At 46.1% G+C, this 12,886-nt stretch overlaps 1 protein-coding gene across 3 annotated transcripts in view; it reads left to right on the top strand.

Moving 5' to 3' along the window:
* Window positions 1-12,886, top strand: part of COL4A6 (collagen type IV alpha 6 chain) — a 338,917-nt gene that overhangs the window by 293,769 nt on the left and 32,262 nt on the right. For all 3 annotated transcript variants that reach the window (XM_061409397.1, XM_061409398.1, XM_061409395.1), the window contains 9 exons: window positions 3,589-3,648; window positions 4,700-4,744; window positions 5,231-5,284; window positions 6,418-6,487; window positions 7,520-7,627; window positions 8,707-8,847; window positions 9,779-9,883; window positions 11,613-11,773; window positions 12,263-12,442. In XM_061409397.1, coding sequence (XP_061265381.1) covers window positions 3,589-3,648; window positions 4,700-4,744; window positions 5,231-5,284; window positions 6,418-6,487; window positions 7,520-7,627; window positions 8,707-8,847; window positions 9,779-9,883; window positions 11,613-11,773; window positions 12,263-12,442 — 924 coding nt within the window. The remainder of the gene's footprint in view (window positions 1-3,588; window positions 3,649-4,699; window positions 4,745-5,230; window positions 5,285-6,417; window positions 6,488-7,519; window positions 7,628-8,706; window positions 8,848-9,778; window positions 9,884-11,612; window positions 11,774-12,262; window positions 12,443-12,886) is intronic.

Genomic DNA, 12,886 nt, shown 5'->3' with positions numbered 1-12,886 from the left:
AGACTGACAGCAATGAACAGTGATAAACTGCAATGCCTTTTCAAGCTCAGCATTTCCAGTGTTTCACAGTGTGACCTGACAAATAGAAACCCCAGCTGACTGTAAAGACATCCAAGCTGGAAAAATACCTTTCTTTATATGGTACAGTGTATTTTCAGAGAGTGGGAATCAAGAAACCAGAGTTCTCAGCCCACTTTAGCATGGATTCCATGTGCAACCCTGGCCAAATCCTGTAACTCCTTTGCTCCTAATATCTCTATCTGCTTAGTAGGGACATTCATAGGTACCTTCTTGCCTTCTGTCAGAAAAGTTATAACAAGAAAGGTGGTAACGTGTTTCAGATACTCTGAACTTTTCGAAAGGAACACACTTCTCAAAGCCAGAACCCTCCCAGCAGCTTTCAATTATCCACACTCACTGAGAAACGAGACAGCACTGAGGGTAGAAATCTCTAGAGAATCCGAAATGTTCCCTTCAACCGTTTGTTTTCTTTCCACTCTAGCCCAGATCTTTGCAGGAGCTGACAAGTGGCCGACCTGACTGGTCTAGACCTCCTCTTCCTTCCCCTGCCCTAACCCTAACCCTAACCCTAACCCTAACCCTAACCCTCACCCTAACCCTAAACCCTAACCCTAACCCTAACCCTAACCCTCACCCTAACCCTCACCCTAACCCTGCCCCTTCTGCAGTGGCCCAGCATTTCTGCTTTTGTGGCTCAGCCCCAGCTGCACACATTTCACCACACTGTCCCAGCAACACACTCACACGCAGGCCACAGGTGCTCCTGTGGAGACTCTCAGTCATTTACCTGCTGGCCTCCAAGGTGCCAGCAAACACAGGGTAAGGCAACATGGCAGATGGGGAGAGTGAGAAGAAAACAAAATGGTGAATCCTGAGGTGATTGTTGGGTGGAGCTGAGGCAACTACTGGGCAGGTGGGAGTTCTCCTTCAGCAGAGCCCCAGGCTTTCCAGGCATCTCAGGTAGGTCTTTCGGAAGAGTAGCCCCAACTTGACAGACTTAAGCTAGGCCCTAGGCTCTGGTGCCCTGAGTGGGCAGTAGCAGCAGTGTGACAGGATCAACTGAGGAAGACTGACTTGTCTAACCTCTCAAGTTTCACATCTCAAGTCCCCCTGCAGTGCCAAGCTGAACTGATTCCTATGGTTTAGCCTCCCAAAAATGACCCCCAAATATGATCACTCCCTGCCCATCCCCTGTGGCCTTAGCCCCTCTTTTCAGACTTCAGCCTCCCTCCTGCCTTCCTGCTCTGGTTGTGCAGATGGGCCTCACCCTTCTCCATGGCCCTTATGGGGGCTGGGAGAGGAGCCTGGGCAGAGGGTGACCACCCTGGCAGCCTGCCTTCTGGGCCAGCAGGTCTCTGAGGACCGAGGGCCGGAGTGTCTTTCACTCCACAGTGGGGCCTGACAGCCCCTAGTTGCAGCCTAGTGTTTGCAGCTCGCCTTTTTCTCACACCACGCTCCTCATCCTGCCGACCCCCCTCAACTCCTGGCCATGTGATTGAAGTTGAGTTTTTACAGAGCCACTAATATCCTTGAACCAAAAATACCAGGAGACCAAGACCCCTAGAGAGCAGACCTGTAAACAGCTAAGCCAGTTCTCTAATGAGGCGTTCTTGGCCATGGCTGAGAAGGGGCGTGAGAGCAGTGGGTGCAGTTCAGGTCATGACGAGCACTGACTGGGACAGGTCCGGGGCCCGGGACATCTTGCTAGAACAGCTTGTTCATCAGGCCTTGTATGGGGCCTCCATGTGCTGGGAGACAAGCTGAGTCTACAGCCCAATATCTTGCCAAGCCATCTATGTTTTATTGGCTTTAACCCACACACACAAATTGCTTTATAATTTTTTTTTCCTTTTTAAACATTTTGTGTATTTATTTTTGTTCACATTGTAGCTCAAGCTCTCAGACCCTCTCTCTGAGAAAGCAAGAGTCCAGAGGCTCCTTCTGCTTTCTGAAGAAGGACAAGGCCCCTTTGTCTTTACAACTGTGGACAAGATACGTAGGGGCTGTGAGATGGTTCCTGGACATTCTTCCCCTCACCCTTTTGAACACTTTTGTTCCCTGGGTCACTGTTCGATTTAGTTCAACAAATATGTATTAGACCACCTTGTGTGTGTTCATCCTACAGTAACATGCCTTGGAGGAGACAGAAGTGAATGTGATATAGAACTTTTGCTCATAGACTTTCATCTAGAACCCATTTTAGTGCTTGAAGAGTTTGGGGGCAGCTTGGGCTGCCATGGGCTTCCCTGCTGGTGCAGAGGGTAAGGCATCTGCCTGCAATGCGGGACACCTGGGTTCTATCCCCAGGTCGGGAAGATCCCCTGGAGAAGGGAATGGCAACCCACTCCAGTACTCTTGCCTGGAAAATTCCGGGCTGCCATAGCTTCCTTCCATAGGCCAGGGAAGGCTCCATGAAGTGTTTGACTTCAGACGCCAGTAGACACATGCCACCAGGGGGCATCATGCCTTGGTGTCCAATTTGAGCTGCAGAACTAAGATTTCAAAGACGTTTGCATTCAGTTTGACCCACAAACCATTCAAATAGAAATTCTATTCAGCGTGAGGGCTGAGCTCTTTGACTCCTAGCTGTAGATGTAGAAAAAAGAAAAGATAAGCTGGAACCAAAGCCTGCTTTGAACTGGATCCTTAACAGATATCCACTCCTCACCTCAACAACCACAATGACAAGAAAAACAACTCACATTAAACAAAAACAAAAAACAAAACTTGGGCCTAGAAAGGTAAGGGAGCCAAGCAACTGTACCCATGGGAATGCTGTAAGGATGAAAGAAGAAGGAAAAAACTATTCTACAAATGGGTTTGGAGCAGTGCTTTTTACAACCAGCTGAGCCAGATCACATCAAGAGGACAACAGGACGTGTGCCATAACATTTAGTGTCTTTCACAAGCTTCCTTGTGAGAAGATTTCACTGCCTTCTTTACTCTCTTAATAGGCCTAAATGTTATTTTCCAAAATCTATGCTCCAGAAAGTCCAACTTTAAACACTGACAACAAAGTAACTCAATTATGTTTGTCGTGAAATACTTTATCCACTTTAGCAATGAATTCTTCGAATATGCTTCCCCTGGACCCAGAGGGGAGGAAGTGCTCTCATTCACTCTGCTTTTGGGATTTCTGCTTGTCCCTGGAAGATCCTCAAGTCATGTCCATGCCTGCATGCCCTCACCTCCTGTGAGCAGGGCAGGAGAGGTTGGTGACCATCTTGCAGTCCCTCTGGGAATGTTCCTAAGGCCTGCAAGGTTCTAGACCATGCCTAGATAGAAATGAGCTTCCCAGGTGCCTCAGTGGTAAGGAATCCACCTGTCAATGCAGGAGACCTGGGTTCAATCCCTGAGTCAGGAAGATCGCCTGGAGGAGAAAATGACAACCCACTCCAGTATTCTAGGCCTGGAGAATTCCATGGACAGAGAAACCTGGCGAGCTACAGTCCGTGGGGTCACAAAGAGACGGACATGACTGAGTGATTAACACTTTCACTTTGGATGGAGCCAGGAGACCTATGAGGAAATCAATGTTATAACTTGTGGTTTCTTTTTTTCCTTTAGGGATTTGGAATTGCTGGAGAAAAAGGAGAAAAGGGAATTCCTGGTTTGCCAGGACCTAGGGTATGAATATGGAATATTGCTTGCCTGGATCTGTGAAGTCAGCTGGTCCATTTTCTTTCTTGTTTGCATCTTTCTATTATATAACCTGATGGACTCCTAAGCTTCTCTTATTTCTCTTTCTAAACCCTCAGGCAGGTCCCTAAGTCCTCTTCCTCTCCTCTGCCACATTCCCTTGACTTAGTGGTTCCCTCGAATAAGGAATGATGTACCTTCTACACCAGGGGCTCCTCAGCACATTTACTCTCTTTTTGTCCTCACATATAATTATCTTCTGGGCTAAAGAATGGTGTGAATGTTTTCTTACTTTCATTCCATCCTATCCTGGGAGGGGGAGATTTGCAGGAAGGCAAGAGAGAGGCGCAAGTGCAATTTTTATAGAACAGAAACCAGCCTGGGAAGTTCTAGAACATAGTGAATTTGAAGTCAATAGTTTCCAATAATAATCTCACTTCAAGTGGAGAACTAACTGTTAGCCTCTCTGATTTCTAGCTTCAGGCACTTGGGTCTTAGCTTGTAAACAACTGGCCAACCTTCACCTTAAAGAAGCAACATTTCAGAGAATTAATTCATTGTGTTTTTAGCTTGGTCATGAAGCTTGTTAAGAGTCTTGAGTATTCAGCAATGTTCATCCATTAGGCTGCCATTTTTCTCCACTCTCCTCTACTCCCTTGTCTTGAAAACATATAATCACCAACAAAGAATACATTTGGGGTGAGAGACAAGAGGCCCTCCCACAATCTATTTAAAAATCTCTTGACTTGGAACTAATGCAGACTAAGTATAATACCACCCAGCCCTTCTACCAAATTCCACCTACTACTTAAAATGTTTCCATTTATTTAGCTCTTTAAAAATTCCCTGTGCCTCTATTCAGCCTGATGGATTAGTGCATAGAAAGAAGTCATTAAGCCAAGTCTAGGAACATTCTCTTACCTGATTTTTAGGGGCTGCTAAATCCTGAACTCAGTTGGAGAGCTTTGTTATGTAAGTCTGGTGGCTTTGTCTACTGTGGGCTATTAATCTTTCTAAGGTACCTCTATTCTCTTTACAGGGTCCCATGGGTTTAGAAGGAGTCCAAGGCCCTCCGGGGAGTCAGGTATTTTGGCTAATATCATTCAAGTCTCGGTGTATAAAATCCTGACCAAAAGGCCCTCCTACTTTATTTAACATGACCATCCATCCAAAGGGAAACACCGCTTATAATGCAAATTGTCTACCTCTGTTTGGTTGATAGAATCTCAGCTACTCACTTCTTTTGTTTTTACCCAAGAAGATGAGTGTGCAGTAAATTCGGTACCATAATGCAGTCATACTTCTTTAACATGATATCAGGCCTAGCCATGCCAGCCTGCTTATATTCATCTCTAGCCTTGTGGTCTTTGTACCCACTAACATGCAGGTTGGCTACCTAGCACCATATTGCTTCCTGGAATATTTCATTGCTTTCAGAGTCAGGTACAATCTATGCATGTTCTGGAATGCAAGCCAAAAATCCCTGCCTTTTGTCCTGGCCTAATCCAAAAACCAACCTCTCTTATGCACTTAGACACTAAATTTAGTTGTAACTATGTTTCTTTCACAGGGCAGGAAGGGGTCTTCAGGTTTCCCCGGGCTTAATGGATTCCCAGGAATTAAGGTAATGCTGGTGGGAAGTGAAAATCCAGGATTGGGAAGATGGAAGGGTAAGGAATTAGTATAAATGCTATTTTGTCTATTTGGGCTGCTGTAACAAAATATCACAGACTGGGTGGCTTATAAACAAGAGGAATTTATTATTCATAGCTCTGGAGGCTGGAAATCTGACATCAGAGTGCCAGTATGGTTGAGTTCTGGTGGGAGCTCTGCCCTCATGACCTAGTCACCTCCCAAAGGCCTCACCACCTAATATTATCACCTTGGGCATTCGGTTTTCAACATGAATTTTCAGGGGACACAAACATTTAGATCATAGCAAATGCCTACATAATGAGATGGAGTATTTTTTAGTGTTTTGATATTTTAGATGTCACCCTTTTTACCCCAAATGCATGCAAGCTACTTTGAACACACAAAGCTGATGATCATTCCTTAGAGACGACTTGATCAGTGATTAACTAAAGAGTGGCGGTCAGGGTGTGAGAGCATATCCATCCCTACAAGGAGAAATATTCTATTCTTGATATCATTTAGAATCAGCAACTTTGGGGTTTTGTTATCATTCTTAAATTCTTTCAGACAATGCACCCCCCTTATTGCCTGAACCTGGGGCAAGGGGCTCCTGCCACCCCACCCTGGATATGCCACTCTATCTGATTCTGGTACCTGAGTCCCTCTTTTGAGAAAAGTAGGACTCTTTTAACTTCCTCAGCTTGATGTCATCCAATAACAAGGGCAGTGACAGTAGCAGTTTCAAGCCTGCCGAACATGGGAAAGAAAGTTAAAACTCTATCCCCTCCTCAGCACCTCTTGAATATAGCCATATTGTTTCTTCCTGCAATATGTTTCCCAGGTCCAGAAGCAGATTGTCCTGGAGTCAGGTTACAACATAAATCAGGACCCCTTGTCCTCAACAGATTTGCAGTTGAGTGTCAGGCCTCCAGCCTGCCTTGTGTCACCTTCATCTTAAATTTATTGGACTTTGAAATTAACCTATGGACAATTTGGCCCTCAAAAATAAGAGGTTACAGAAGGAGGAATCTTTCATTGTCTTGGGGAATGGTTTTGAGGGAACATAACCTTAGGTGATGAGGTCACAGAAATATTTGTGTTTAATGGATTTAATCTTTGCAGGGTGAAAAAGGTGGCATTGGCCTGCCAGGCCCAGATATTTTCATCGATACAGATGGTGCTGTGATCTCAGGTGCAACTTTTCATTGAGTTGAGTGGGAAAAAACAGAAAGTTGAATTCTATATCCCCTGTAATTATTTAAAGGATACTGTGTCAGCCATTGGATTGCTGCTAAACCCAACGCCCACAAGGGCCATTCATGGATCCTGAAGTTGGGGAATAAATTGAACTCCAGTGTTTTAGGCAAACAAGCCAATCCCCATTAATCCGTGTTTGTGTTAGGTCGCCAATCTGGGATTTGCATTGGCCTGAGTCTCAATTAGCTAAAAATGGTCCTCCTAGTGATGCTTAGGAAAGGATTCATATCCTCTCAGCTAGGGCAACTTCAGCCTGATGCAATGGGACACACAGAGTCTCATGTATGTGATCCCATGCATGCTTGAGCTTAACAATTTCACAGGAAGTGGGAAAGTATCTTTAGCCAGGGGAACAAGTGGTCAACAATGCTCAGTAGTATGACACTTTGGAAGTTTGTCTTTACCTCTCCTTGTTGTAGTTACTATATGCGTCCAGTTCTTCCTTTTGGCTTCTCCAGAGATCCAGATGCTCAACCAAAGGCTTCTGCTATAGTACCTATCCACTTGGATCTCCTAACTAATCCCTCTCCTCACATCCTCTCAGGCCCATGCCCTGTCTGGTAAACTCATTAAAGCTGAGGTGTTGGTAGTTGACAGTGGCTTCCTGTGTTCCACGACCAAGAAACCTGTGCAAACTTGAAGGGTACACCTCAACACCTTAACCCAAATGGTAGACGTCCGAGACATGACAGAAGATTACTAGTGGTAGGAGAAACTTCCTAGTACTTATCAGATCTTACCATCGAAGGCAAGCTCTAACCAGTCCAGTTCTGAACACTAGGAGAGCCTTAGCTCAAATAGGCCCATCATCGCATGAGCACATTAGCATCTGGGAGACCTGTGAAGGGCAAGAAAGGCACTTCCAACGTGAGAACATCTCCTTGCAACTCTTTTGAGGCATTTTGTAACATTTGTGGGCCTCCTTTGGTTTGCTTACTGCTTTTTTTTTTTTTCTTTGCAATGCCAGGTTATCCTGGAGACCCTGGTATGCCAGGCCTCCCAGGCCTTAAAGGAGATGAAGGCATACAGGGCCTACCTGGCCCTCCTGGCGCCCCTGGATTACCAGCTTTACCAGGTGAAACAAACCAACCCACCAACTCCACAGATTTGTCCTCTATCCACTCTGGCACTCAGCATCCCCTGCTATACCTCTGGTCTGGGGACTTAGTTAACCAAAGTCAAAAGAAAGGTAGACCTAGTCAGTAAGCTCCCCACTGTGAGTGCAAGGCCAAATGTACATAAGAAAAGGGCCTGGGTAAGCAGCATTCCTTTGGCCTCAGTAATGTACCATGGATAGGCCATCAGTGAGGCCTAGACCATCAGTGAGGAGGCCTGGCTTAGACTGCCGAGGCCCTGTCACTCTTCTGTGGGTGTGCCATTGCAGCTGATGCTGGCCAGAGGGAGCTAACAAAAGCCTAGAGGAAAGTTTGTACCCAGACCTTCACTGTGTGCTTAACCCAGGCAGTAAATGGCCCCGGGATCCTGTGGATGACGCCCTTGAAACAGTCATTGGAGGCACACGCCCATATGTCACTCTATTAGCAGTAAAAAGAGAAAGGGCATAACAGAGTCTGGGAGGCACTGATATCCCAAATACAAAGCCAGACATTACTTTTAAAAACAGCAGTCTCTGAATTCCTCAGAGATGGGCCTCTGTAAGGATATCTGTGCTTTTAAAACAGCCCACAAGGGACTTCTTGGCAGTCCAGTGGTTAAGACTCCATGCTTCCAATGCAGGGGGCACAGGTTTGATCCCTGGTTGGGTAACTAAGATCCCACATGCCACATGGCACAGCCAAAAAATAAAAATTAAAAAAAATAAATAAAACAGCCCCTTGGAGGAGGTACAGCTGATCCTAGCACCAAGGTGGAAAAAATCTAGAAATGGGGGGCTGGAGTCCCAGTTTTCTCTCTCATGTTTGCTACTGAGAAGTTCTAGGCCCTTGACCATGTTTCTGTACATCTTTGGGCCTCTGTTTCCCAGGAGGTTAAGCTAGATGATTCCTAGGGACCCTTTTAACTTAGCTGCAGGAGAGGGGCAAATGCTTTCCCAAACTCTTCCTTGGAGTTAGTGTCTAACATATGGCACCAATTGCACTCCCCTGAAGAGGAGGCTAATGTGATTAACATTTTTGTATGGGCTTATCCTTCCAGGTGGCCCCGGTGCTCTGGGGCCCCAGGGAGCTCTAGGCCTGAAGGGGGAACGAGGAAACACTGGCCGGACCACAACGGGGGCAGCTGGTCTCCCTGGCAGAGATGGTTTGCCAGGCCTGCCAGGCCTACCAGGCCCACCTGGTAAGTTGTTTCTCCCTTTGGTCTTGAGATTCGCGTGTGATCCAGACTGTAGAACAGTCCTGATTTTTGAGGGAGGGAGCATTTCACAGGTTAGGGACCACAGCAATCAGAGTGTTCATCAAGGAAGACGAGCAAGGGCCATCTCAGTGACCAGACACTCCCTAATGCCTTCTGACTTCTGTAGTCATTTCATTTCACCCCTCACTGTTCTCAACCTCTAAGCCTGTGGACTGGTAGCTCTCAAAGGAGCAGAATTGGCTCTTTTAAGCTTTCTCTGGTCCTCAGGGCTGAAAGCTCGAGAAATTAGAAACCAACCCTGGATCTTCATGTCTCTGTGTGCTCAGTCGTGTCCAACTGTTTGCAACCCCATGGACTGGGGCCCACCAGGCTCCTCTGTTCATGGGATTTCCCAGGCAAGAATACCGGAGTGGGTTGTCATTTCCTCCTCCAGGGGATCTTCATAGATGGCTGCTGAAAGCCTCCACAGGGCTTATTCTTCTTAGATCATCTACCTGAGGATGAGACTCTAGATTCTAAGAAAAAAGGCTAGAAATACACCCTGCATGTTTCTTTGTAACCTACATCCCCTGACCGCTGCAGCTCGCCCCCGTCTCCTCTTTTGTCCTAAGAGGACTTCCTGGGATAGACACAGGGGTGTCGGAGTTGCTGAAGCTGCCTTGCTTATCTCCACATCCCCACTATCTAGTCAAGTGCCTGACCATAGTGAATGTCCTGTAACTAGTAAAAGTAGAGTGAATTGAGCCAATAGAGTTGGGAAATTGCTACAGACTTTGGGTCCCTGTCTTGGGTTTTTTGAGGGGAGGGTATCTCTGTTTTGATAATTGATGCTCCAGGATTCTTGATGACTGAGCTGCTGTGCATGAGCCCAGGTTCTTGAGTTGCCAAGCTTTTATGTTCCTTCTTCCTGAAGGTGCAGCATCTGAGACGGGAACCCTACAGAGCACAGAACCGGGATCGCCGGGACTCCGAGGGGAACGAGGTCCAAAAGGACACCCAGGCCTCAAAGGAATTAAAGGTGATCTTTGTCTGCTTAGGTTTCTTTGTTCCCCAAACTCCTTGGAGAAGGCCCCCTGGGAAGGAGCCAACCAACAGCCTTGGGAACCCGAACAGGAGCAACCTTGGATCTTGATGTGATTATAAGATTGTCGAAAGTGCTATGTTTGGAGCTCGAAGACTGAGTCTGGCGATTGAGGTTGCACAGGACAAAGTGGCCCCCAGGCCATTCTTCCTGCCCCTCCACCTGTAGAAGCTATTCTGCATATCCTGTAACCCCTCTCTGTTTGCAAGGCCAAGGCAGGAAGTCACTTATCATTACCTTCAGCCTGCAGGAAAGGTCAAGACCTGAACCTCTGAAAAAGCCAGCTGGCTCCAGGAAAACAACTCCAATCCCCACTGATGCCGAAGGACTGACTGATTGTCCCAGCCTTCAGCTGTCCTGCGTACTCCATCTTCCTGCTGTCTTTTGGTCATTCCTCTGTTTCATACTCTAAGGGGCAGATGCTAAAGTGTAAATAAATCAATTTATAATAGTTACAGCCCAGGGCAAGGTGGAAGAAGAGGTGAAAGTGCCAACAGTTGCTGAAGAGAGGTTTGGAGATGACCTGGGGGGTTCAGGTACCAAGATCTCTTCTCAAAGGAATTTATAGCTCTCCTCAGCCTCAGAGAGGTTTTCACTCACTCCCCTCCTGTCTCATTGCCCTATCATAAAATGGCACTACCTAAGTATAGGAGCTCATTCAGACATTTTTGAAAGCTCCATCTCTACTTTTTAGACGCAGGGAAGACTGCTGGGGGCAAAGGATATTAAATTGCAAGTCTTGACCTAGGGTGCCAATTTTGTTTTTCCTGACTCACTGCAGAGCTAGTGTGCTTCTTGATACCATTCTCATACTTAAAAACAGGGCCAATTCTAATGCCTCTCCTTCTATATTCCCATGGTGCCAGAAGGTTTTCTTTCTCTCTCTAGGTCTGGAATGATGATAGTAATTCTCAACTGATTCACTAGACATGAGAATCACCATGGGGAGATGGCTACAAATTAGATTCTTGGATCTGGCCACCTGAGAGTCTGATTGATTAGTCCTGGGGTGAGGCCCAGCAAGCTGTCTTGTAAACAAGTGTCCCAGGTGACTCAAACTCAGGCAGGAGGTCCATGGATGACACTTAAGAAATGATTGTTTGGTGAAGAGATTGTCCTTTCAGAGTTTCAGTGACTATCAAGTGATTATCAATTTTCTAAAAGTAGGAAGAGGCCCTTTGGGATCTTAGGGAAACTCAAAGTCACCTATGTCAGCCCAGAGTCTCTTTTCTTAGACCGTAAGCACAGATGGTCTAGGTGGCTGGGCCACAGTGCTAGTGACTCCATGCTATCTCTTCAAAGATGCTTTGCTGAACTCTCTACCATTAATTTCTTTGGCATTGTCTCTGTATACAAAGACGTTTTGGTGAATAAAACCTTCACATAGCTTGGATTGCAGACTCTCAGCTGATTAGTATAGGTCAGTGGTTCTCAACTCTGATGGCACATTAGACTGGGCTCTACCCTAGATGAATGAAATCCAAATCACTAACACAGATGTACTTTGATCGAGAGTGAAGCTAGTTCATTCGTGTCTGTTCTCTGCAGGCCTTCTGATTCCCTCCATGGAGTTGTTCAAGTCACAAATTACAACTGGCGAGTCTTCCTTCTTCTTGTAAAGATGGCCCACTTAGTTTAATGTTGTCTTTTTTAATTTTTCCTCCAGGGGACCCAGGTTTTTGTGCTTGTGATGGTGGTGTCCCCAACATGGGGCCACCTGGGGAGCCAGGCCTGCCTGGGCCACCAGGACTTCTGGGCCTTCCAGGTCTTAAAGGAACCAAAGGTGATCCAGGCTCTGGGGGTGCACAGGGCCCATCAGGGGATCCAGTAAGTCTTACCAAACTTGGCCCTGAGGAATCAAATGGGAGCTTGTCAAATGTCCCTCACTCCTCAACAAGCACTTTCTTAAAACACATAAAAGAAAGATGGGGATAAAGCAAACCTTCAAGATTTTGATCTGTAATGTGAAGAAATCTGCTTAGCTATCTTGAAAGTCCCTTTCTGCTTGAACCAACTCGTGTTCCCTCCCTTCCTTTCTCCCTTCCTTCCACAAAGTAACTTACAATTGACCCACACTGTGTCAGGCCTTGAAAATAAAATTTGAATTAAGGCAAAGTTCCTATCCTCAAAGATTTCAAAACTTAGAAAGGGTAAGAAAATAAATGGGCAATGATAATCCAAGGTGATGACATAATCCAGTGTCCATTTTTTTTGTGCCAAAATGTACCCAAAGACTTGTTTTAGGTCAAATCTATGCGAGGTAATAAAATTCCATGAAGTCTGTATCTCCTAATCATTCCCTTCTCTTTTTGTCAGGGTATATTTGGGCCTCGAGGTCCAACAGGCCCTAAAGGAAAGAAAGGGGACCCAACTCTCAGCACAAGATCAGGGATGCCAGGAGAGCAAGGTGATCCTGGCCCCCAGGGGCTCCCTGGTGAGACAGGAGCCCCAGGCAAGGATGGAATACCAGGTTTACCAGGGCTGCCAGGCCTTCTGGTAAGTTGATTTTTCTTGGGTGACTAGTGCTATAAATCCTCACACTTGACTTGGCAGGGGAGGAGGCTGATGGCAGCTTCCTACCCTTGTCACTAACACTGTGCTTTTCCTTTCTGCAAAATGGGAATCTTTTTCTCAGAATGGGTCATTGGCTCACTTGATAAATGCTAGTGACAACTGACCATTATCACTTAAAATGCTTCAGTTTCTTAGGACATTTCCCTTGCAGGCAATCCAGCTGCTTTCTGTGACCAATCCCTGCCCCTTATACAGGGTTGTTATCTCTGCTCCCCTCACCTGGAGCCTTTTGCATTATCAGATCACGCAGGGTTGACAAGCTTCATTCCCATTACCTCAACTCAGAGGAATTGATTGAAAAACTAGAGTGATAAAGAATTTTAACTGAAAAAAAAAAAAAAAAAAAGCCTTGCTCCCACTGGTTAT

The sequence above is a fragment of the Bos javanicus genome, chromosome X, assembly GCF_032452875.1.
Source record: "Bos javanicus breed banteng chromosome X, ARS-OSU_banteng_1.0, whole genome shotgun sequence".
In the NCBI taxonomy this organism is placed as follows: domain Eukaryota; kingdom Metazoa; phylum Chordata; class Mammalia; order Artiodactyla; family Bovidae; genus Bos; species Bos javanicus.
This window is presented reverse-complemented; position numbering and strand designations above follow the sequence as displayed.